The sequence below is a fragment of the Ahaetulla prasina genome, chromosome 8 (assembly GCF_028640845.1).
Source record: "Ahaetulla prasina isolate Xishuangbanna chromosome 8, ASM2864084v1, whole genome shotgun sequence".
NCBI classification, from domain to species: Eukaryota; Metazoa; Chordata; class Lepidosauria; order Squamata; family Colubridae; genus Ahaetulla; species Ahaetulla prasina.
In genome coordinates, this window is record NC_080546.1 from 90,819,833 (window position 1) to 90,845,508 (window position 25,676).

At 47.0% G+C, this 25,676-nt stretch overlaps 2 protein-coding genes across 3 annotated transcripts in view; one reads left to right on the forward strand and one right to left on the reverse strand.

Moving 5' to 3' along the window:
- The window catches only part of NOP14 (NOP14 nucleolar protein), a 29,511-nt gene extending 13,784 nt beyond the window's left edge, over positions 1-15,727 (reverse strand). Inside the window, exons 1-10 of the mRNA XM_058192661.1 lie at positions 15,539-15,727; positions 15,315-15,449; positions 13,163-13,304; positions 12,079-12,215; positions 10,845-10,982; positions 9,725-9,847; positions 7,429-7,560; positions 5,070-5,286; positions 3,870-4,000; positions 1,290-1,375 (exon numbers count right to left, since the gene is read on the reverse strand). Of these exons, the coding sequence (XP_058048644.1) occupies positions 1,290-1,375; positions 3,870-4,000; positions 5,070-5,286; positions 7,429-7,560; positions 9,725-9,847; positions 10,845-10,982; positions 12,079-12,215; positions 13,163-13,304; positions 15,315-15,449; positions 15,539-15,682 (1,385 nt within the window). The 5' untranslated portion in view covers positions 15,683-15,727. The remainder of the gene's footprint in view (positions 1-1,289; positions 1,376-3,869; positions 4,001-5,069; positions 5,287-7,428; positions 7,561-9,724; positions 9,848-10,844; positions 10,983-12,078; positions 12,216-13,162; positions 13,305-15,314; positions 15,450-15,538) is intronic.
- A 196-nt stretch (positions 15,728-15,923) lies between these two features.
- HTT (huntingtin) overlaps positions 15,924-25,676 on the forward strand; it is a 126,412-nt gene continuing 116,659 nt past the window's right edge. For both annotated transcript variants that reach the window (XM_058193447.1, XM_058193446.1), the window contains exons 1-6: positions 15,924-16,074; positions 19,446-19,529; positions 20,339-20,459; positions 22,648-22,707; positions 24,285-24,364; positions 25,519-25,657. In XM_058193447.1, the coding sequence (XP_058049430.1) occupies positions 15,935-16,074; positions 19,446-19,529; positions 20,339-20,459; positions 22,648-22,707; positions 24,285-24,364; positions 25,519-25,657 (624 nt within the window). In that variant the 5' untranslated portion in view covers positions 15,924-15,934. The remainder of the gene's footprint in view (positions 16,075-19,445; positions 19,530-20,338; positions 20,460-22,647; positions 22,708-24,284; positions 24,365-25,518; positions 25,658-25,676) is intronic.

Below are 25,676 nucleotides of genomic sequence, written 5' to 3' on the forward strand. Positions count from 1 at the left end.
TAAAAAACAACAACCAGCAATTGGGACTTCGATGTTATGTGTGTTGATGGCGTCACCCTCCCCAACACACCACTGACCTTATCCCAACAACAGCAGTGACACAACTCAACAATAGCACGGGCCAAAAATTTCGGATATTCAATAGATCCAGATAAATGGCAACAATTATGGGAGAGGAACTACAAATTAACAATGTCCACTGCATATAAAGAAAATCAACATAAAATGTTTTATAGATGGCATATGCCTCCTGAAAAACGGGCAAAAATTTTTTAAAGATAAATCAGCTAAATGTTGGAAATGTCACCAGTTACCAGGATCTTATTATCACATGTGGTGGACATGCTCAGAAGCTAAAAATTATTGGAATAAAATGAAGGGTTGGTTAGAAGAAATGACTCAACAACAGACTGATTTAAAACTGGAGCTGTTCTTATACGGTATCCTATAAGAGAAAACCAGTAAAGAAAATATCTATTTGATTATACATGTAATAACAGCAGCAAGAATTGTTTCTGCACAAAATTGGAAAACAGAGAAAATACCCCTGGAAGGAGAAGTTATTACAACAATTTTAGACTGTGCAGACTTGATTAAGTTAAGAAAGAGAGGATTCAGAATATTTTAAGATGTGGGATCAATTTTACCATCGGTTAGAAAAAAGATATAGATAGGCAATTGATAGTTATGTAAGAAAATTTGTGAAAAAATATATAGTTATTATTGTTTTAAATGGGGTTTTATTATTGTTTTAGCATAATTTTTAATTGATATTAGCCTAATAGAATTAGATTTTTATACTGTATTTTAAATCTGTTTATAAATTATGTTTTATTGGCTGTAAACCGCCCTGAGTCCTTCGGGAGAAGAGCGGTATAGAAATTTAATAAATGAAAATGAAATGATATGAAAAAACTGTAATAGATTAAATTGAAATGAAGAAAGAACAAAGAACAAAGAACAAAAAGAGCCATGAAGAAAACACCAAGATGTCACACGGAAGGAATGACTGATGTATTAAATGTTTGTTTGTTTATAAAATAAAATAAAAATTATATGAAAAAAAATCACAGCAGTGACACAATTGAAATTGACTGTCGTACGGGTTGGGCCGGAAGAATTCTGAAACAAGCAACACAATCACAACCTCAAGCAGCCCAGTTACAGCACTGGGAAGATGTTGATTAAAAGGAATTAAGTTCCATTTTGGCTGCAAAACTCTCGTATTTTAAATTCAGCTTGGCACAATCCAGCAGTCGAAATCCCTACGCGTCAGGCGCGGTACTCACACGACCAGCTCGTCAATGGTTTTCAGTTTTGGCGCCTCCTCACGAGCCAACTCTCCAATGTACTCCACAAGGAATCCGAACAGTTTCTGTGGAATATAATTTGTAATATTACTGATAAATGAAGTCCGCAAACGCTGCATTTGTTTCAACGCCAAATGCCCTCCTGCTCTTTTGATTGGTATTTGCGAGACCGCCTTTTGCCACCGATTGCCTCTCAACGACCTGTGCGCTCCCACAGAGCGGGCCTCCTCAGGGTGCCGTCGACCAAACAATGTAGGTTGGCGGCCCCCAGGGGGAGGGCCTTCTCTGTGACGGCACCAGCCCTATGGGATGAGTTACCTCCGGGGTTACGCCAACTCCCCGACCTCCGGGCCTTCAAGCGTGAACTAAAGACTTTATTATTTCACCGAGCGGGACTAGCCTAAGAATGTATTTTAACAAAATTTTAGCGGTTTTTTAAAAAAATTTATTTATTATTTTTTTGCATTTATATCCCGCCCTTCTCCGAAGACTCAGGGCGGCTTACACTATGTCAAGCAATAGTCATCATCCATTTGTATATTATATACAAAGTCAACTTATTGTCCCCAACAATCTGGGTCCTCATTTTACCTACCTTATAAAGGATGGAAGGCTGAGTCAACCTTGGGCCTGGTGGGACTTGAACCTGCAGTAATTGCAGTAATTTTAATCGGTCTTCGACCGTTTTAGTGATTCAGCCACTAAATATTTGTTTTTAAATTGTTTTTTAAATAGTGTTTATTTATTATATTTATATCATAGTGTTATGTGTATTTTAATATTGGCTGTACACCGCCTTGAGTCCTTCGGGAGATGGTGCGATATAAAAATGTAATCATAAAATAAAAATAAAGGCTTCTGGGTGGCGCCACCTTTCTCGCTGGGTGCTAATTTATGGCACTCCGCATTGAATATGGTAAAAGCCGGATTTAACAACTGATCCTGGCTTCATTTCTCTCTCTGGTTGAAAGAGAGAGACAGAGCAAGGGGGAGGAATTGGGTAGATTCCCCTAGGGGCTTTGTTTTTGTAATACAAAGTCCTGAACGGTCGAATCCCCTTATTTACCCCTCCCCCACCTCCAGTATTCTCTGCGCTCCTGAAAAAGCAGGAAAAGAGGAAGGTGTCCACTTCTGCTAGCAATTGATTTCTTTTTGTGGATACGAAAAGCAGGCGGAACGAGTGTGAGGAACAATTATTGGTTTGCAAGTATTTTTGATTTTCTGACTTCCGCCCCCCCTTCAGTTTCGTTTTAGAGAAACTGAAAGCAGAGCGATACATCAAAGGGAGCTTTGCTGTTGAATCGAAACTGAATGGAGATTTTATCTTATTGTGTTTGACTGTGGACTGTTGGATTATATTATGCTGTTTAAGTACTTTACAAGGGGATTCTCAGCAGGAATTTTGTTATGGAGGTTCTTTCAGAAGAATGGATTCGTGACTTTATACAGGACTACACAGAAAGTATGTATTTAATTATTCAAAAATACGAATTGAAAAAAAGTGGGGACGTTTTGGATGAGAGTTTGGAGCAAATTAACCAGTGCAATTATTCGGAAAATGGAATGGAGGACATACAAATAAAAGTGGATAAATATGAAGATTTGATCGTGAAGAAACAAGGTGATCTAAAGAAGTTTTCTTTAAATAGTTTGGATGAGCTGCCTGAATTTGTGCTACAGGAGATTGTCCTCAAATGGAAAAGACTCACAAGCTTAATGTTTCCCAAGAGTTCTCTTTTGGACTGATGGAATATACGGCAGTAATTTTTGGATTTCTGGACATAAGGAATTACTAGGAAATATTGTGATTGACTTTTAAAAGGAGCAACGAAGGAAAGACAGAGATTAATGCACCAAAAAATGGCAAGAGACAAAAGTATTATTTTGAAACAAGGTTTTTAAAATATTAATAGACAAAATATTAGTGTCCCCGAAAGACAATTTGTGATTATAAGAGACTAGATATTTGGATATACTGGATTTTGATGAGGAAGGACTAAAGTTGAATAGATATTGTAATTAATTAAATAATATTGTAATTTTCTCTATTGAAATTTTATAAATTTTATAATCTGTTGTATTGAATTTTAAATAGAATATTCTTGAAAGATCTTATGTAAGAAAGACTTGGGGAAATTATATGGTTATATGGTTATAGAAGCTATAAGGAGATATTCTCTGAACTGGATTGGATTTTTATGCTTTAGCTGGTTTTAAATATTTTAGGATTAATTTGTTCTACTGATTTATATATTTTATTACTGTTTATTGTTAATTTTTTGAAGGATTTGGTTATGTAAGGAGGAAGTCAGAGCTAGAGAGGGAGAATTGGTATAATAGTTTTGGGAAAAAATTTTTTTAGCATATGTTTGTTTTATTTTTAACTATACCTTGTGTTTGTTCCAGGAAGCCAGGGGGGGAGGGGGGAGGGGGTTTGTGAAGGGAGAGGGGTTGGGGGGAAAGGGGGGGAAAATTTTTTGTAAAACTTTTTGAATAAAAAAAAATAAAAATAAAATAAAACTAAAAATAAAATTGTTAGGCATGACGGCAAAAACTCACTTCTAACTTGGCTTTGTTCCCTATGGCGAGACTGGGATGGTTCGTCTTCCGAATTCTCTGCACGATGTCCATTTGTTCTTCTGCTGTTCTTCCCAACAGTAAAGACTGAAGCTGCTCGTACGATTCAGGCGCTATTCGAACAATGAAAAATATTGGGGGAATTTGAGAAGTTGTCTCAGAAAGTAAGTTTAAAACGGCCATCGAGGTAAAACATGGAACAAGCACTAACGTGAATACTATCAGAAATACCAGTGGAAAAGTAGCTCCGTTTCTATCACTACTCGGGAGACAAAACATTGTACTTCGTATATTTAGGTGAATGAACGTTATCTACATGTGAGATTTCCAAAGTTTTTAAGATGTGTGGACTTACAATTCCCAGAATATCTCCTGCCCATGTTGGTAAAATGAGGACCGAGATTGTTGGGGGCAATATGCTGAATTTGTAAACCGCTTAGAGTGGCAGTAAAGCACTGTGAAGTAGTATCTAAGTCAGTGGTTCCCAACCTTTTCTTGTTTGAGGCACAACCTTTTCTTGTTTGAGGCACCCTTGGAAAGCCTTTCAAAAGTTCCCGGCACCCTTATAAGGAAATAGATATTTAAAATCTCCGTAGCTCAAAAGTTCCCGGCACCCTCAAAAGATCTCACGGCACCCCTTAGTGCCGCGGCACACTGGTTGGGAACCACTGATCTAAGTGCTATTGATAGTCCTTCCTTCCTTCCTTCCTTCCTTCCTTCCTTCCTTCCTTCCTTCCATCCTTCCTCCCTCCCTCCCTCCCTCCTTCCTTCATGGCACAGTGGTTGGAAGGCAGTATTACAGGCTGATTCTACCAACTGCCAATTTTGACTGGTACAAGGTTGACTCAAGCCTTATGGGAGGGGCCAATCATCTCCTGGCCTTACTCCTGAGTCGTCCTCTTTGCTTGAGCTGCTCTTGCCTTCTGGCAGCTCTTCGCATGCTTGCGCTAGGAACAAGCTCCTCCTGTTCCTCTGCCTCACTGCTGTCCGCCTCTGGAGGCTCTGGAGTCTGCGCATCGCTCCCAGACGGCCCTGGCCCCATCTCTGCCTCCGACGCAGAGCCCTCGTCCGGGCCTTCCCCAGCCTCCAGGCCTGGCCCATGGTCCTCCCCAGCCTCCTCACTGTCCCGACTCTGCTGCCAGCTCCACAGGCTGCTGGCAGACCACGACACCTTTTTCTTACCAGCAAACAAATACGGCAACTCCAGCTGGGCAGCCTCTTTGTCTCTGAGGGCGTTTGGTTTCTTGATTGTCTTTTGGCTTTTTGAAAAACTCTTCCCCTGGACCGTCTCTTCATCAGCGTCACCTTCGGAGGGATCATTAACGCTTTCGGCGTCAGACTCTTCTTCGCTTTCTTGATTCTCACTTTCCTCCTTTCCATCTTCATCGTCCTTGTCATTCTATGAAGCAACAGAGGTCGATTTAGATAGCCTGGGCTTTAAAACACATCCATGACTAATCAAACAAACAACTTTGCTCTAATATGCTGGGATCCTAGACATGTCTAGCCAGTGAGGAGCAGATAGATATGACCCACTAGAGCAGCGATGGCTACTTTTTGCCGTTGCGTGCCAAAAGCGGGGGAGCACGGGAGGGTTGTGCGCATCTGTGGCCACACCCATAATTCAATGCCTCCCCATGTCCCTCCCATGAATTCAGGCACTTCCCCCCCCCACTTTTGGCAAGTGACGGCAAAAAGGTTACCGGTGGGCTCGGCGGGCCTGTTTCTTGTCCTCCTGTGGCTCCAGAGGCTTTCTTGGAGCCTGGGGAGGGCGAAAACAGCCTCCCCCACCCTCTCAGAGGCCCTCTGGAGGCCGGAAACGCCCTCCCAGAGCCTTCATGTGAGCCCTGTACTTACCTGGCATCCAAAATGGGCCGTGTGGAGACCCCGGAGAGGGGCGGCACCAGCCAAAATTCAGCTGGCCGGTGCGCACATGCACGCTGGACCTGAGCTAGGGCGATGTTTGCGTGCCCACAGATACAGCTCCCACGTGCCACCTGTGGCATGCGTGCCATAGGTTCGCCATCACGGCACTGGAGTCACCGCGCCCAATCTTTTTTGCACCAGGGACCGCTTTCATGGGAAAATAATTTTTCCACGGACTGGGATGGGGGTGGAGAATGGTTTTGCGCACAAACCTGACCCTGCGCATGTGGAGATAAAGCTTCACTGTGTTGTGTCTCGCTCGCTTTCCCTGCAGCCGGGTCCCTCTTATCTCCTGCCGAACGTTGAGGAATGTCCTGGCATGCCTCCAGGCCCCAGCCCTCCCACCATGCCCAGACAGGCCGAGCAAGACGAAGGGCCTGACGTGCCTCCAGCCCCCAGCCCCGGCTCCATGCCCAGGCAAACGGAGCAACTAGACCCCTCCCCCACAGCATGGGAGCCTGAGGAATGTGAATTACCAACAGCTGGAGCCTGGAGAGATCCTCGCTTCAGGAGAATTGAGAGGCGACGTCAGCAAAAGGAAGGGAGGGGCAGGCCTGGATAAGTGCTGAGTCATGGAGCCACACCCCATGGCCTATATAAAGGACCTGCTTTCTGGCATTCTCTGAGTCAGCAAAGTCTACCTTGGATTGCTGAAGTCACTTCCTGGTCTCCTGCCTGCCTTGAGAACTTTGCTAGGACTTTGGCAGAGCTGCAGAGGCACGCCTGATATGACTTCCCCGACCCGGCCGTCAGTGGAGGAGTGGGACACGACACACTGGTTTACCCACCAGATGTGCCAGGGACCACGACCAGTCTGTGAATCAGGGGTTCGGGAGCTTCAGACTGGCATTCTGGACCCAGACCCCTCATGGATTTTCCGGTGATCGACTCTGCGCACAATCCAGGCAGGGCACTTTTTATCAAGAGTGCATTTGTGTGTTACAACAACAGTCTGGATTATCTGTGGATAGGAATTCTGGGATGGAAGGCTGAGTCAACTTTAAGCTGGTCAGGATTTAATTGCTGGCAGTCGGCAGAGCTAGCCTGCAATACTGCATTCTGATCACTGGGAAGGAAAGAAGGAAGGAAGGGAGGGAGGGAGGGACTAGTAATAGCACTTAGAGTTATATCTCACTTCACAGTACTTTACCACCTCTCTAAGCGATTTACAGAGGCAGCCTCTTGACCCCAACAATCTGGGTCCTCATTTTATTGCCCTCGGAAGTGACAGAAGACTGAGTCAACTTGAGCCGGTCAGGATCAAACTGCTGGCAGCAAGCAGAATTAGCCTGCAGTACTGCATTCTAACCACTTCGCCAACACGGCTCTTGCCAATGTTAAACTGGGCCTCTGCGATTTGCCCTGAGCATTTGGGGATGGGCACAATATTTTGTGCCAGGCGGCTGTGAGCTCGATTCTAGGTAGATGTACATTTTTCTCTCTCTGGGCATACAGAGAATATATCTGCTGAACAAAACTCCACATTGGCAACAAGAAGGGCATCCGGCCAATAAACACTCAGCTCCATTCAGTTGCCCAGACTCCACCCCCAGCAAGGGATTATGGGGTCAGTTTAAAAAAAAAATAAAGGATTGTGAAAGGATGAAAGGCATACACAGTAGGACAGCAAAGGTTGGTCGTCTTTGGTCAGGAGAAACCCGTCTGCCAAATCGTCAGCTGATAGGTGCTTCGGTTTCTTGCTGTTCTCCTTTCGTTCCTCTCCTTTCATGCGACGTAAGCGATCAGCCTGCACAGAAAGGAGATCCCAGGAAATCCGGTCAGCCCTCCGAAGCGATGGGATCACAACGGGGGCCCCTGAAACAGCCCCGAGAAAGACTCCTCAGGTGTGGGCCATTTGAAAAATCCCTTGAAAACGTAAATGCTACCAAGGCTCTTTCTAGGTATGCTAACTCTTGATTCCCAACATGGATCTCTACCAGGGGTGAAATCTAAAAATTTTTCCTACCGGTTCTGTGGGCGTGGCTTAATTGGTGGGCGTGGCTTGGTGGTCAGATGGCTGGGTGGGCGTGGCCAATAACAATAAATAATAAAAATAATAAACAAAGTATAAAAAAACAATAAGAGGTACCAAAAACCAACTTTCACACTTTACACACAATACAACACAACACAACTGACACACACACAATGTAAAAGCAGCTGCACTTCACACTTCACACAGCCACAAAAAGCAACTTTCACACTTTACACACACACAACTCACACACACACACACACACACACACAATATGCCACATACAGCTTTCTGAGATTTTGTGTGTTTGTGTAGTTAGAGTGAAACACTATAGAAACACACCAAATCTCAGAAAGCTGCACAAATATTTTATTTTATTATTTTATTTTATTGTGGACTTCAAATCCCAGAGTTCCTCAGCCAGCAAAGCCAGCCAGTTGATCACTGAGGAAATAGATTAGCTAAGCAATTGATTCTGTTTGGCTGAAAGTGAAACTGCTTTCGGGCTGGAAAAAGAGCCATGCGTTCCTCAGTAATCAGGTAAGTGCCTTAGAATCTCTACTCTTACTTGTAGAAAACATATTTTCTACAAGTAAGAGTACAAGTAAGGTTCTGCTGATGAGGAACTCAGGTGAGATCGCCAGAGGAGACTTTAATATTTTTTTTTTAAGTTTAAAGTCTCTGCCGATCTCAGCTGAGGGGCGGGATCCTCAAAGGCTTTTTTTAACTTTTAAAGGCATGTTTCGGCTGAAGCAAAATCGGCTTTTAAAAGTAAAAAAACAACAACACCTCTGCAGATGGTGGGGCTCAGCAGAGGCAGGGGGGGCGGGGCCAGGGATTTTTGCTACCAGTCCTCCGAACCAGCAGCCGCCATCGCTACCGGATTGTGCGAGCCAGTCTGATCCGGGAGCATTTCACCCCTGATCTCTACCAAATATACTACAACACCATGAGGAATTTACCTGCAGCATAATTCAATTAGGGGAAAAAAGTGGTTTTTTTTTCTTCATAGCTTTTCATTTTTTTTAAAATCCTGCTTTTTAGCCACTTCAAATCCCGGTTTGGGTTTCATTTCTGTTACTTGGGTTCAAAAGGAATAAATTTGAGTCGGCAGATCTAAATGGAAGAGGGGTGGATCCAGAATGGGGGGAGGGGATGGAATCCTAGGCAGCCAAACCCCTCACCCCATTCTGTAACGTAAAGGGGTTAATCAGACTAACCCAAGGCCTGGAGAAGAGCCAGTTTTCAAGGCTCCTTTGAAGCCAGGTTAAGATGGCCCTCTTGCCTGCAGGTAACACAAGCCTGCCAAAGGCAGCTGTGGTTGTAGAACAAGTTTTAGCTGTTCTCAGCCTGCCCAGACTAACAAAAAAAGTAATGAGTACCCTGATTTTTCCTTTGATGAACAGGCCAATCCTGCATTAGTAGTGCAGAGCTAATGCTATGAAGACAAAAATAAGCATAAATTCAGTTGTTGAAAGAACATTAAGGGTAAGTAAACCACAAGTACATGTTATATGGCTTGGGACCTGGGTACTTACGGGACCGCCTGCTGTTACCCCATGCCTCCCACCGACCCGTACGCTCGCACAGAGAGGGACTTCTCAGGGTGCCGTCCGCCAAACAATGTCGGCTGGCGGTCCCCAGGGGAAGATCCTTCTCTGTGGGGGCTCCTACTCTTTGGAATGAACTTTCCCCTGGTTTACGTCAAATACCTGACCTTCCGACTTTTCGCCGCGAACTGAAAATATATCTGTTTGTTCGGGCGGGGCTTTCTTAAATTGTCTAGTCTTAAATTTTAAATTTCGGCCACACTGTATAATAAGTTTTTTAATTTACTTTTAATTGTACATTGTTTCTTTTTACTTTGGCTGTACACCGCCCTGAGTCCTTCGGGAGAAGGGCGGTTTATAAATCTAATAAAATAATAATAATATACCTCTAATTGCTGGAGTTTCTCTCGCTCTTCTTTTGCCAGTTCTTCTTCAGTTTTCATCCTATCTGAAGGCTGCGTCTTCATTTCAAATCCGAGCTCTCTAACCAGCACATCGTATTCGTCTGGCTGCAAAATTCAACAAACGCGCAAAATCATTATCACCCTTGGGACAGCGGTGTGTCAAACAGAACAAATTTTGGTGAGCAGAAAATCAAAATAAACTGCAATTTGTTCACTCAAAACATTTTATTCCCCGTTAAACACGGTGAGCGTTTGATTATAGCAATACATTTAGTATTTTTCCCTTTAGATATCACATCTTTCTTGTAATGTGGTGACCAAAACTGGATGCAGTATTCCGGGTGTGGCCTTAACTAAGGACTTATAAAGCGGTACTAATACTTCACGTGATGTTGATTCTATGCCTCTGTTTACACAACCAAGGATTGTACTGGCTGCCGCACACGGCTGCCTCATGTTTAAGCGATCGTCCACTAGGACTCCAGGGTCCCTCTCTCAGTTTTTGAGCTGACAAAAAGAAACATCTCTTTTAATCTCTTTATAGTTGACAAAGAGAAACATCTCCAGATTAATAGATATTCCCCAAATAATCAGGAAAGAGAGAATAGAATAGAATAGAATAGAATTTTTTATTGGCCAAGTGTGATTGGACACACAAGGAATTTGTCTTTGGTGCATAGGCTCTCAGCGTACATAAAAGAAAAGATACCTTCATCAAGAATCATAAGGGACAACACTTAATGATAGTCATAGGGAACAAATAAGCAATCAAATCGTATTAGGAAACAGTCAATATAAATCGTAAGGATACCAGCAACAAGGTCACAGTCATACAGTCATAAGTGGGAGAAGTTGGGAACGATGAGTGGAGCACAACAAGATGTCATTACCTAGATTAGAAATGACTCATGTGTATAATTTGACACAAACATTAACAATTGTAGTAAGAACCCAAGATTGTTTTATAAAACAGAACAACTTCTAAGAGTCTTTCTATCTTGTCACTGAAGACTCAGTTTTCCCAGGACAGTTAGCAAAAAGCACAGCTACTCGCAAATAGCTTTGTTCCTAAAACAGAGGGAACACAGATAAGGAAGCCCACCTTGGGTTTTTCTTGAACTTGAGTTTGTGTCTCTGACTTGGAGGTCCTCGGTACCAAAAGGGCTTGGATCTCTCTCCAATCGTTGTTAAGTTTTTCTGTAAGTTCCAGAGTATTTTCCCGCTGAGCTTGTCGCTCTTTCTTTAAAAAACGAAAAGGGGGGGAGGAGGATAATCATATTTTTGCTATCCTGTACAGTAGGTGCCTAATCTGAATGCTCTTTTTTTGTATTCGAACAAGAAGTAAAAAGTAGAGAATTCAAAAGGAAAGCAAACAATTACAAATTACATAAATGGCATCTATAATATTTCACCCCAAAAACCTGTTAGAAATCAACGGACCCGATTCAAAACTTAGGGGCAACTGTAGCTAAGGATGGAATTTACATCCATTTCTCTTGTTCCATCAAAACATATGCCTTTGAAAATACCGACAGCAAACTTCTTTATTTAGTTTCTTCTGACAGATTAAGAGAAAGTGAATTTCTAAGGCCTTAGCTGAGCAATGCATTCTGTGAAATTAAAAAAAAAATAGTTCAGTTTAGTTTATGTATATTTGTGCATTGCTTACTCCACTATAGTAGTCAAGTTGAAGAGTATTGGTTTAAAGCAGGGGTCTCCAACCTTGGTCCCTTTAAGACTTGCGGACTTCAACTCCCAGAATTCGTCAGCCAGCAAAGCTTTGCTGGCTGAGGAACTCTGGGAATTGAAGTCCACAAGTTTTAAAGCTTTGCTGGCTGAGGAACTCTGGGAGTTGACGTCCACAAGTTTTAAAGCTTTGCTGGCTGAGGAACTCTGGGAGCTGACGTCCACAAGTCTTAAAGTGGCCAAGGTTGGAGACCACTGGTTTAAAGTGATACACAATACAATAATTTTATCTGACTCATAGATTTTAGAGCCTCCATTTTAACTTTCCCCCCTATTTATATTATCCTTTTTATTAGTTTATAATATAAAATACAAATGCAAATAATAGGAAAAATAGGAAAAGGGAAGGGGAAAAAGAAAGAAAAGGCATTGACTTCTGATTCCCTTTGATAAAGCAGAATAAGATAGTAACATCAAACCTCAACTTTTTACTTTGATATTAATGCTTTCCTTGATAGTGATGGAGAATACATGTCAAAGCAGCTACTGCACTTAATGATTCCATGCAGGGGAATTACACCTTTCAGTTTTATAGAAAAAGAATGTACCAATTTCAACATCAGAGCATTTCAAAGTTTAGGATCGTTTACCTTTTCCAATTTAGATTTTGCTATCAGCTCTTCAACAAGTTCCTTCCGTGACTTGGGATTTTGACCTTCTCCGTTCTGCTGTTCTGTGGGTTTTTTCTTAGAAAGGAGTCCTCCAAAATGAGAAGCGGTTAATTCCTCTGGAAAGGCAAGATTTATGAATTGATCAGGATGTAAGTAAATCCTGAGAACGCAGCATATTCCTATCCCTAATGCTGCGTTAGCATCGTTAATAATTTACCAGAGCAAAATGGAAGGAGAACGTGACTAAGCACAAGGGATAGCAGAACTGGGACGGTCTGACTCAAATGACATTGATTACTGAAAGTTTTGAAAGTATCAGTTTATAATAGACTAGAATAGAAATCTTTATTGGTCAAGTGTGATTGGACACAAAAGGAATTTGTCTTTGGTGCGTATGCTCCCAGTGTACATAAAAGAAAAGATCATCAAGAATCATAAGGTACAACACTTAGTGATAGTCATAGGGTACAAATAAGCAATCAGGAAACAATATCAGTATAAATCGTAAGGATACCAGCAACAAAGTAACAGTCATACAGTCATAAGTGGGAGGACATGGGTGGCGGGAATGATGAGAACATTAATAGCAGTGCAGATTTAGTGAATAGTTTGACAGTGTTGAGGGAATTATTTGTTTAGCAGAGTGATGGCATTCGTGGGAAAAACTGTTCTTGTGTCTACTTGTTCTGGTGTGCAGTGCCCTGTAGCGTCGTTTTGAGGGTAGGAGTTGAAAGAGTTTATGTCCAGGATGTGAGGAGTCTGTAAATATTTTCACAGCTCTCTTTTTGACTCGGTACACAGCCTTCTTTTTGATAAAAAGTATCCATTTATAATAGAACAGAATAGAATTCTTTATTGGCCAAGTGTGATTGGAGACACAAGGAATTTTTCTTTGCTGTAAATTAAACAGAATTCCAATAGGTTGCACATCATATGTTATTCTTTTGTAATTACTTCTACCGGCACTTCAAAATTTCATTTACAAGAGTTGTTAGAGGTCTTATTAAATCACAGTTGCATGTTATAAATATACAATCCACTCCCAATTATTTTTTTTGCCCACCTGATAACATTCCTTTTTCTTCAGTATCGCTGTCACTATCAACGACGTCATTAAACTTCTCGATGTCTGCTAGAGAATGGCCATAGTGAGTTAAGTCTTCTTCTTCATTGAGGTTATATACATTTTTCTTTTCAAACGTTTTCTGAAATACAACCAAACACATGAATGAGGGGTGAAAAGATTCCTATCCTATTTTCACTGCGACTTTGAATTTCCTTGGCACTGGGGCCGCTCCTGACAAGATAGGAGCTATGGCACGCAGTTGTGGCTTAGAGCAGGGGTCTCCAACCTTGGTCCCTTTTAAGACTTGTGGACTTCAACTCCCAGCCAGCTTTGCTGGCTGAGGAACTCTGGAAGTTGAAGTCCACAAGTCTTAAAGGGACCAAGGTTGGAAACCCCGGCTTAGAGGCCAATATGACCTTGATTTAGGGATACCTGGCAACATTTTTATACCAGGAAATATTTCTTCCTGCTGGTTTCTGGACTGTAACAGTATAACTGAGATGGAAGGCAGCTTGGAGGTGTTCTAGTCCAATCCCATGTTCAGGCAGGAGACCCTATTTCTGTCCAGCCTCTTAAAAGCCTCCAGTGACGGAGCACTCATTACTTTTGAAGGCAAGCCATTTCAATGGAACAATTCTTCTATCAGGAAATTCCTCCTTAGTTCTAGGTTGGATCGCTCTCTCTGATAAGCTTCCATCTGTTACTTGTTTTCTTGCCCTCATGTGCTTTGGAGAATAGGTTGACCCCCCCTTGTCTTAGTGGCAAGCCCCCAGTGGTGGGTTTCAAATTTTACTACCTGTTCTGTGGGCGTGGCATGGTGGGTGTGGCAGGAGAAGAATACTTTAAAATCTCCATTCCCTCCCCACTCCAGGGGAAGGTTACTGCAAAAATCCCCATTTCCTCCCGATCAGCTGGGACTCGGGAGGCAGAGAATAGATGGGGGTGGGGCCAGTCAGAATTTTTACTACCGGTTCTCTCAACTACTCAAAATTTCCGCTACCGGTTCTCCAGAACTGGTCACAACCTGCTGAAACCCACCTCTGCAAGCCCCTCAAATATTGGAACACAAAGATGGTTAAAGGCCTGGAGGCTAAAATTCAATTCAATTCAAACCTTTATTGTCAATGCACAACATGTGCACAAGGAGATTGAACGAGCCTCCCTTAGTGCAGGCCTCCCCCAAACACAAAATACATCTCAATAACTCATAAGTGAAAGAAGAAGGAAAAAACTCCTATACACAACAGATCATACTAACTGACACTCAATCCTTTTTACGTATATGTGCATAACATTACATTGTATTATATTACACCTATTGTATTTATTTTATTTTATTTATTTTATTTGATTTTTATACCGCCCTTCTCCCGAAGGACTCAGGGCGGTGTACAGGCATAATAAAACCGACAATACAATATACAAGTTTAAAATACGATTTAAAAAACTTATTTTAAATTGGCCCAATGATTAAAATTTACCATTGCACATTGATTTGGGTTTGGCTAGTCTAGAGACAAGAAGGACTAATGGGGGACACGACAGCAACCTTCCAATATTTGAGGGGCTACCACAAAGAAGGAGGGGGACAATTCATTTTCCAAAGCACCAGAGGGCAGGACAAGAAACGATGGATGGAAACTCATGAAGGAGTGAAGCAACTTAGAACTAAGGAGGAATTTCCTGACAGTTAGAACGATGAATCAGTGGAACTACTTGCCTCTAGAAGTTGTGAATGCTCCAACACTGGAAATTTTTAAGAAAATGTTGGATAGCCATTTGTCTGAAATGGTGTAGGGTTTCCTGCCTGGGCAGGGGGTTGGACTAGAAGGCCTCCAAGGTCCCTTCCAACTCTGTTATTCTATTCTATTCTATTCTATTCTGCATTCTCTAATCTACTCATATTCTATGGGCGGAAACTAATCAAGGAGAGAAGCAACTTAGAACTAAGGAGAAATTTCCTGACATTGAAAGCAATTAACCAGTGGAACTACTTGCCACCAGAAGTTCTGAATGCTCCAACACTGGAGGTTTTTAAGAAGAAGATTGGACAGTCATTGGTCTGAAATGGTGTAGGATTTCCTGCCTGAGCAAGGGGGCTGGACTAGATGACCTCCAAGGCCCCTTCCCGCTCGTTCAATTTTATTACCTGCCGCTCCAAGGCGAACCTCCGCTCGGCCTTCTCCTCGGCGCTCATCCCGCCATCGTACTCGCCGAAGCGCCGGTCCCTGAAGACGCCGCTCTTCTCCCGCTGCTGGAACTCCTTCTGCAGGCTCCGCTGGCGCTGAGGCGGCCGAGACAAGACGAGACAGGTGAGAACGAGCCGCTCCGGCCGGACCCCGCATCCCTCCCTCCCTCCCTCCCTCCGCTTACCTTTGCGTGGGCCCGGGAGCGCGCCACGCCCGGCAGCCCCACCGCGTGCCGAACCCGCCGGCCCAAGACGGGGAACTTCTCCCGGTTGACTTTCACCTCAAAGGGGTTCTTCGAGCAGGCCGCGGCCGGGCCCCGCCGCGCCATGTTGCTTCGTCGCGCTGAGTTTCACAGTCGGCGCCCTGTGATGACGTCGCCGGAGACTCCGCCCTTCCCCTCCAAGGGGGGTGTCTTGAGAGAGGGAGAGGCCCCGCCCTAAAGGCGGAGCTGAGGGGGCGGAGCCCGCCGCTGGAACGGCTCCTCTCGCGCGTCGGGGGGGGGGCGTGTCGGTGGGCGTGGTCTCAGCGCGACACGCCCCCTCCCCATTTCCCCCACCCCCACCCCCTCCCGCGTTCCGCCATGGCCGCCATGGAGAAGCTGATGCGGGCCTTCGAGGCGCTGCGCTCCTTCCAGCAACAGCAGCTGCCGCCGCCGCCGCCTCCGCCGCCGCAGCCCAGCCCCGCCGCCGGCCCTGCGCCCGAGGAGCCGCCCGCCCGCCCGTGAGTGGGGAGCCCCGCCCGCCCTTGCGGCCTCCCGGGGAGGGGGGGCGTTAAAGCAAGTCGGGGGGTCCCGGGGGGTCGTCGGGAGCCGGCCCCGAGGAGGGGGGCTCAGACCCCCCAGCGGCCTCCCCCCATAAGGAGGGGGCTTATACCTGGCTGACCCCCCCCCAGGCAGGGCTAATCCCCTAGAAGGAGGGGGCTCGGACCCCCCCGGCTGCCCCCCCAAGGGTAATCCCCTAGAAGGAGGGGGACACAGACCCCTCCAGCTGCCCCCCCCACAAGGAGGGGCTTAGACCCCCTGACTGCCCCCTCAGAGCTAATCCCATAGGGGGCTCAGACACCACCCCCCGCCCCACGGGCAGGGCTAATCTTCTAGGAGGAGGGGCTCAGACCCCAGCGGCCTCCCACAAGGAGGGGCTTATACCTGGCTGACTGCCCCCAGGCAGGGCTAATCCCATAGAAGGAGGGGGCTCAAACCCCACAGCTGCCCCCAGAAGGAGGGCTCGCCCCCACCCGGCTGTCCCCTAAGGGTAATCCCCTAGAAGGAGGGGCTCAGACCTCCAGCTGCCCCCCACAAGGAGGCTTAGACCCCCTGACTGCCCCCCACAGAACTAATCCCCTAGGAGTGGAGCTCAGAACCTTCACTGCCCCCAGGCAGGGCTAATCCCCAGGAGGAGGCTCAAACCCCACAGCTGCCTCCCCAGAAGGAGGGGCTCGGACCCCCGGCTGCCCCCAAGGGTAATCCCCAGAAGGAGGGGCTCAGACCTCCAGCTGCCCCCCACAAGGAGGGGCTTAGACCCCTGACTGCCCCCCACAGAACTAATCCCCTAGGAGTGGAGCTCAGAACCCTTCACTGCCCCCAGGCAGGGCTAATCCCCTAGGAGGAGGGGCTCAAACCCCACAGCTGCCTCCCCAGAAGGAGGGCTCGGACCCCCGGCTGCCCCCAAGGGTAATCCCCAGAAGGAGGGGCTCAGACCCTCCAGCTGCCCCCCACAAGGAGGGGCTTAGACCCCGTGACTGCCCCCCACAGAACTAATCCCCTAGGAGTGGAGCTCAGAACCCTTCACTGCCCCCAGGCAGGGCTAATCCCCAGGAGGAGGGGCTCAAACCCCACAGCTGCCTCCCCAGAAGGAGGGGCTCGGACCCCAGCTGCCCCCAAGGGTAATCCCTAGAAGGAGGGGCTCAGACCTCCAGCTGCCCCCCACAAGGAGGGGCTTAGACCCCCTGACTGCCCCCCACAGAACTAATCCCCTAGGAGTGGAGCTCAGAACCCTTCACTGCCCCCCCAGGCAGGGCTAATCCCCTAGGAGGAGGGGGCTCAAACCCCACAGCTGCCTCCCCAGAAGGAGGGGGCTCGGACCCCCCCCCCCCGCTGCCCCCCAAGGGGAATCCCCTAGAAGGAGGGGGGCTCAGACCCCTCCAGCTGCCCCCCCACAAGGAGGGGCTTAGACCCCTGACTGCCCCCCACAGAACTAATCCCCTAGGAGTGGAGCTCAGAACCCTTCACTGCCCCCAGGCAGGGCTAATCCCCTAGGAGGAGGCTCAAACCCCACAGCTGCCTCCCCAGAAGGAGGGGCTCGGACCCCCGCTGCCCCCAAGGGTAATCCCTAGAAGGAGGCTCAGACCCTCCAGCTGTCCCCCACAAGGAGGGGCTTAGACCCCCTGACTGCTCCCCTCGGAGAGCTAATCCCATAGGGGGCTCAGACACCCCGCCCCTGCCCCCACAGGCAGGGCTAATCTTCTAGGAGGAGGGGCTCAAATCCCACAGCTGCCCCCAAGAAGGAGTGGGCTTAGTCCCCTTGACTGCCCCCAAGGGTAATCCCTAGAAGGAGGGGACTCAGACCCTCCAGCTGCCCCTAGAAGAAGGGGCTCAGACCCTCCCGACTGCCCCCGCAGAGCTAATCCCATAGGGGGCTCAGACCCCCATTGCCTCCCCTCAGGCAGGGCTAATCCCCAGGAGGAGGGGCTCAAAGTCCACAGCTCCCCCAAGAAGGAGTGGGCTTAGACCCCCCTGACTGCCCCCCCCACAGAGCTAATCTCCTAGGGGGGCTCAGACCCCTCTCAGGTAGGGCTAATCCCCTGGGAGTGGGGCTCAGACCCCACAGCTGCCCCTCCTCTGCCCTCCAGCTGCCCCCCACCCAGGGCTAATCCCATAGGAGTGTGGCTCAGACTCCTTTACTGCCCCCAGGCAGGGCTAATCCCCTAGGAGGGGTTCAGACCCCCGTGGGCCCCCAGGCAGGACTAATCCCCAGGAGGAGGAGGCTCAAATCCCACAGCTGCCCCCAGAAGGACGAGGCTCAGACCCTCTGGCTGCCCCCCCAGGCAGGGCTAATCCCCTAGGAGGGGAACTTAAATCCTCCAGCTGCCCCCCTCCCCCGAAGGAGGGGGCTTAGATCCCCTGGCTGCCCCCCCAGCAGGGCTAATCTCCTGGGAGTGGGGGCTCAGCCCCCCCCACCCAGTCAGGGTTAATCCCTTAGGAGGGGGGCTCAAATCCCACAACTGCCCCTCCCCCAGAAGGATGGGTGGCTCAGACCCCCTTAGGTGCACCCTTTCTCTCCCCTTCCCCCCACCCCCCTTGGGAGAAATGCGGTTGCTTTTCTTCTAAGGACCATCTGAGCAGGTCTGGCCTCCATTGGATGGAGTTCTGAAGACCTATGGAAGGTCACCTGGCCTAGTGGTCCTTCATCAGCCACGGTGGACAAATCCTCTCTCTTTCCACCAAACTGCCATAACAAGGGAACGCGATCGCTAGTCCTGTACCTCCAAGGCATCTGTGGTTAAGAGAAATAATATTAAGGGCTGGAATGTCATTCAGGCCAGCAACTCTGGACTATCAGGGAGAACCCTGGGTGAGGGTTAACCCTGTAACAAGCTATGTTGGATCAGCGGGATTTGTGGATCCGAATCGTGGCTAGTTCAGGAGACGCGTCTACCTAAGATGCCGGATCAGGGACGGGTTATTGACCAAGTGGCTATCCAGCAAAAATGATTCCCCTTTAAATCGTCTGGGTGGTAGATTGAAAGGAAACAGCTATCGATAAAGACAGGGTTATCTCTAAGCTGAATTCAGTTTTATGCAACCGTTTGAAAGAAAGGATTAAACTCTTGCTAATTTCAGATTTTCATAAGGTCCCGTATTGATTTGTCTGGGCAACGTTTGCATATGGACAGCCCCAGACTGGCCGTGATGAGGCACTTTGGGGCACCAACGGCTGTTTTTCATTTCTGAGCAGGCTGGAGCAATTCCCAAGGCTCCATTATTGCTCCAGACAGTTGCCAAAAGCAGGCTGGCAGTGGGGGGGTTTATGGCTAGAAAACAAAAGAATGTGATGATGCGGTGTCTAATTTTAATGGTTGTGTCTGTATTTTAGAAAGAAGGAGCTGTCCACGTCCAAGAAAGATCGGGTCAATCATTGCCTAACAATATGCGAAAACATCGTGGCTCAGAGCTTAAGGTAATCAAAAGGTTTTCTGATTAAAGCTACGTGTCCCTCTCATTGGCTTTGGAGATGTAGTGACCCAGACTCAAGTAGGTAGCAAACAAACTCAGTCCGTGATAAAATAAACTTTATTCGAACAGCTGGGAATTACTTCATTCCCAGCCGTCGTTGAACTCAAAAGTAAAACAAATGCCTCCCCAACACAAATTCTTCAGTTATCTCAAACCTTAGTCCAATTAGGCAAACTGCCAAAGGCCCTTCCTGGCAAACGTCCAGAAACCACAAAAGATATACATGAAGCAGAGGATGCAGCTACAACATTGTTTTCCGGCAAGTTGGAACACTGATGCTTGTCTGTTTTAAGCCTTATGGGAGGGGCCAATCATCTCCTGGCCTTACTCCTGAGTCGTCCTCTTTGCTTGAGCTGCTCTTGCCTTCTGGCAGCTCTTCTCATGCATGCATTAGGAACAGGCTCCTCCTGTTCCTCTGCCTCACTACTATCAGTCTCTGGAGGCTCTGGAGTCCACACCTCACTCCCCGATGGCCCTGGCCTCACCTCAGGCTCATCGCTCTCTGACTCCATTGCCAGCACTGTAGACTGCTGACGGACCACAACAGGAGATGATCCTGGCTAGGGAGTGGGGCGTCATTCCTTGCGAATGGTGTTTGTCCGAAGAGGGGAACTGTGCAGCTTGCTAGACTTTTCCCTTCTGGCTCCGAACAAAACAAGATCATAGCTTGTTCGACCCATTTTGCCATTGAAATTGCGTGAGCCAATGAGGCGGGGTTTGTTCCCTAACTGGATGCGACTGTCTTCGTTTCAGAAATTCTCCAGAATTCCCCAAGCTGTTGGGAATCGCCATGGAACTCTTCCTCCTGTGTAGCGATGACGCAGAGTCTGATGTCAGGATGGTCTCTGACGAATGTCTCAATAAAGTGATAAAAGTAAGTGGTTTGCTTTTTAAAAAAAAAATTACCTGGAAATACAGATTAAATTCAGAAAAACAGACCTTGGAGAGGGCTGAAAAAAACTGATGTCACTTTGAACAATCGCTAAATGAACCTTTGTAGATAGAGCAGGGGTTAAATGCTACCAGTTCGGGCGAACGGTTCAGGCCGGTTCGCCCGAACCGGTAATAAAAAAATGCTACAGGTTCACCAAACTGGTAGTAAAAAAATGTAAAAAATTTCCGATAATCAGCTGAGTGACGTGCGATCGTTGGAACTTTTTTTTTTTTTAACTTTTTAAGCATTTTTTTACTACTAGTTTGGGTGAATAGGTAGAATAGGTAGAATAGGTACCCGGGTACTTACGGGACCGCCTGCTGTTACCTCATGCCTCCCACCGACCCGTACGCTCACACAGAGAGGGTCTTCTCAGGGTGCCGTCCGCCAAACAATGTCGGCTGGCGTCCCCCAGGGGAAGGGCCTTCTCTGTGGGGGCTCCTACGCTCTGGAACGAGCTTCCCCCTGGCTTACGCCAAGTGCCTGACCTTCGGACCTTTCGCCGTGAGCTGAAAACACACTTATTTATTCAAGCGGGACTGGCTTAACAGTTTTATTAAATTTTAATTGGGGTTTTATTATTTTAGGGTTTTAAATTTTAAATTTTAATGTCGGCCACTTTTGTAATTATGCTCTGTTTTAAATTTTTGTTTTAATTGTATATATGTTGGGTTTTTATCTTTTGGCTGTACACCGCCCTGAGTCCTTCGGGAGAAGGGCGGTATAAAAATCTAATAAAATAAATAAAATTTATTTATTTATTTATTTATTTATTTATTTATTTATTTATTAAATTTTTATATACCGCCCTTCTCCCGAAGGACTCAGGGCGGTGTACAGCCAAAAATAAAACACAAGATATATACAATTAAAAGCAACATAAAATAAATAGAAAAAGAATGCTTTAAAAAAGTAAAAAAAAGGCTTGGATGATCACAGCTCTGCCACACAATCGTCGGAACCTGTCGTGTCCCACTCCCACTCCGACGAACGAGTCAAGGAAGTCCGTAACAAACTTGGCAACGAAGCCTCTGCAGCTTGCCAAGTTCCTTCGAGGTTTATCAGGGCAGGCAGGAGTCCAAGTTGTGACTTCAGCAATAGAGTCCGATATCAGCAAACTAGTTAAGACTTTGCTTGACTCAAGGTTGGAATGCTAAAAGCAGGTCCTTTATATAGGCTGTGGGGTGTGGCTCCATGACTCCGCATTTATCCAGGCCTGCCCCACCCTTCCTTCTGCTGGCGTCACCTCTCAGATCTCCGGAAGCGAGGGTCCACCCATTTTGAATTGTTTTCAGCTGGATCTGCTGTCAGTGTCTGGGAAAGGGAGGGCTCAGAGGGAGTATGCCAGAGTAATTCCACCACCTGGTTGGCTTCCTGCTCTGAAGGCTGAGCCAAAGGAACACATGCTGTATGAATGAGGTTTATCCGGCTACTCCTTTCACTCCTTGAATCCTCTCCGGGCATGGGGCCAGGGCCGGGGGCTGGAGTCATGACAGACCATTCATCTTAATTATCAGACTCGGAGTCTGATAAAAGGCCCGGTTGGAGATGGGAGGGGCCCGACTGAGGAGAGGAGGGAGGACGAGTCACAACAGAACCTTTTTGCGACACACAATACCATCTCGCGAAGAATGCGCGGCCTTGCTGGCTCCTCTTCCACGTTCCTGTGATCATACGTCCTCCGATCAGCTGACCGTCATGTGTGCGGGAGTGGCGGAGCCTGGAAGAGCGGCATTCAGGCACACATGCGCAAGCCGGCACCCAACCTTCTGGGTTGACGTCGCGTGCATGCGCAGTGGCCAGCTGTCCATCGGGCGTGCTTCCATGCCAATATCCAAGTGTTTGGGTGCCGGCTCGCGCATGCACGATAGACCGCCGGTCTTCTGGGTATCGCCGCTCCCCCGCGTGCGAAGGCCAGCGGGGCTGTGCATACCTCACGGGATGGTTCTGTGTGCCACTTCCGGCAGGCGGGAACGTCAGAGGTTCGCCATCATGGAGATATCGGCATCCTTTCTATTTGTTATTCAGGATCTTAAAAAACCCATTGTAATAAATACATCTGCTAATTTAGTACGTGATGTTGGAAGAATGCATGCATTCTTAATATGTACATTTGATTCCATTCTAGGCTTTGATGGATTCTAGTCTTCCTAGGTTACAATTGGAACTCTACAAAGAGATTAAAAAAGTGAGTTCTTTTCGACACAAAATCGTATGTTATAGAGTTTTGTTTGCACGTATAGAGTTTTCCACAGGAATTTGGGATAACTCGTTTCCAGGTTAAGCCTTGAGCAACGAACACTTGGTTTGAGGGGAGATAATTTGGGCGGGCGGTGCTGATGGGATGGTTGCAAGGTGCAGGCTGGTAGACTGGTTGAGGAATTCTGGAAGTACAGTGACCCAAGTTGAGAAATGCTGTTTTAGAACGGCGTTTTTTGAAATGTTTTGGTCTTAGGGCCGTGTTACATTCTTTAAAAAGACTCACGGCCCTAAGGTTTGTATGTATCAGTATTGGCTTCATTAAAAATCAAAACTGAGAATTTGCAAAAGTATTCATTTGACATCACAGAATCCCCTAAAACAGGGGTGTCAAAATTCAAGGCCCGTGGGCTGGATCTGGCCCACAGGGTGCTTAGATCTGGCCCATGGGCCCACCCTGGAAACAGCAAAGGACCAGCCTGCGATGCCTCTGCCAGCGAAAATGGAGCTCGGGAGGGCAATGCTCAGTCCTCCGGGGCTCCGTTTTTGGCTGCGACGGCGTCCTGCAACCCTCTGCCAGAGTGTTGTGACCCAGGCCCAAGTAGGTAGTAGGAAACTCAGTCAGTATAAAAACAAACATACTTATTAAAACAGTTGAGAATTACTTCATTCCCAGTGTAGTCCAAATAAATCAAAGCAAATTCCTCCCAACACAAATTCCTCAGTCCTATCACCACTCTTGGTCCAATTAGGCAAACTGCCAAAGGCCTTTCTTGGTAAAAGTTCAGAAGACGCAGATACGAAACGAATACAACAAGACCAAGCTATCAACGTTGTTTTCCGGCAAAGAGCCCAAATGCCGTTGCTAGTCTTTAAAGCCTTATGGGAGGGGCCAATCATCTCCTGGCCTTTCTCCTGAGTCATCCTCTCTGCTTGAGCTGCTCTTGCCTTTTGGCAGCTCTTCTCATGCGTGCATTAGGAACAGGCTCCTCCTGTTCCTCTGCCTCACTACTATCAGCCTCTGGAGGCTCTGGAGTCCGCACCTCACTTCCCGATGGCCCTGGCCCCACCTCAGCCTCATCGCTGTCCGACTCCCTTGCCAGCTCTGCAGGCTGCTGGCGGACCACAACACAGAGTAAACACAGATCGGGGAGGTTGTGTGCAACCCTCCCGGCAGGGGTGAAATGCCACCGGTTCAGCCCGGTTTGGTCAAACTGGCAGCGATGGCAGCGCAAGGCTCTGCCCACCCGCCCGGTCGTCGTTACTTCCTGTTTTTAACCAGGAAGTAATCTGTTTTTTACCCTCAATGAAATCGAGTTTGACACCCGGACCCTAAATCATGCTTTTTGAGAACCGTTTATCTAGACGTGTTTTCAAGAAGAGCATTTTTGTTTTTGAAACCTGGTTGCTTCCAGCTCCAATATAGACCCACGAAAATCACTTCGCTTTATAGGTTTATTTTGCGCGTAGGAATTCTGTAAAAGTCCGCACGCCTGCTTGGTTAGCACAGGCTGTCTTGCCTTGTAGCTGACAGGTGAGTGTCTCTTGTCCGTTGGGTTTTTGCAGAACGGCGCTTCCCGGAGTTTGAGGGCTGCTCTGTGGAGATTTGCTGAGCTTGCGCACCTTGTTAGACCTCAGAAATGCAGGTGAGATGATTTCCTTTAGAGCAAGAAGCAGGCTGGGGGATTCTGGGCCAGCAGTTTTCGAGTCTTCTTGTTTGGGATGTTACCTCTGTGTTCCTGGAGTTGAACTGTGACGTGGCTGGCTGGCCTCCCATCTGCCTAGCCAGTTGTCGCCTGACGTTTAATGTAGTAATTTGCCCTAGCAGATAATCTCCTTGCTGGTCCCTTTAATGGTCTTAGGGGACTGGAGGCTAAAACATATAAAAATTGCAGGTTGCAGGAACTGTGTATGTCTAGTTTAATGAAAAGGAGCCAGGGGGAGACATAATAGCAGCATTCCAATATCTCAGGGGCTGCCCCAAGGAAGAGAGGGGGGGGGTGTCCTCAATTTATTCTCCAAAGTACCTGTAAGCAGGACAAGAAGCAAAGGGTGGAAACTCATCAAGGAGAGAAGCAACTTAGAACTAAGGAGAAATTTCCTGACATTTAGAACAGTGAATCAGTGGAACAACTTGCCTCCAGAACTTGTGAATGCTCCAATGCTGGAGGTTTTTAAGAAGAGATTGGGCAAGCATTTGTCTGAAGTGGTGTAGGGTTTCCTGCCTGAGTAGGGGGTTGGACTAGAAGACCTCCAAGGTCCCTTCCAGCCTTATTATATTATGAAGTTATGGGTGGGCTCCATGCCCAACAAAGAGAAGGGCTAGGAGTGACCTGCTAGCTGTCTTCCAATACTTCAGGGGTTGTCGTAGGGAAGTGGAAATCAAGCTGTTCTCCAAAGCAACGGACGGAAACTCATCAAGGAGAGAAGCAACCTAGAACTAAAGAGGAATTTCCTGACCCTTAGAACAATGAATCAATGAAACAGCTTGCCCACGAGAGGTTGTGACTGTCCATCACCGGAGGCTTTTAGGACGAGACTGGACAGTCACTTGTTTGAAATGGTAGAGGGTCTCCTGCTTGAGCAGGGGGTTGGACTGGAAGACCTCTAGGGTCTCTTTCCAACCCTTGTTATTTTCTTATCTAGAGGCAGGGCACCATTTCCTTTTTGCGTTTTCTCCTGCACCCACTGCAGATTGCCTTGCTGGCCTCTTTGGTGCCCTACCGAGTCCCGAAAAGGGAGTATCTCTTTCCAAGCCTTTGAGTGATTTTTTTTTTTTTTTTGCCATCTCTTGGTTCAGACCGTACTTTGTGAACCTCCTGCCCTGCTTGACCCGAGTCAGCCGGCGGCCCGAAGAATCCGTGCAAGAGACCTTGGCTGCGGCCATGCCCAAAATCATGGCAGCTTTTGGCAACTTCGCAAACGACAGCGACATCAAGGTAAAAAAAATTTCGTGAA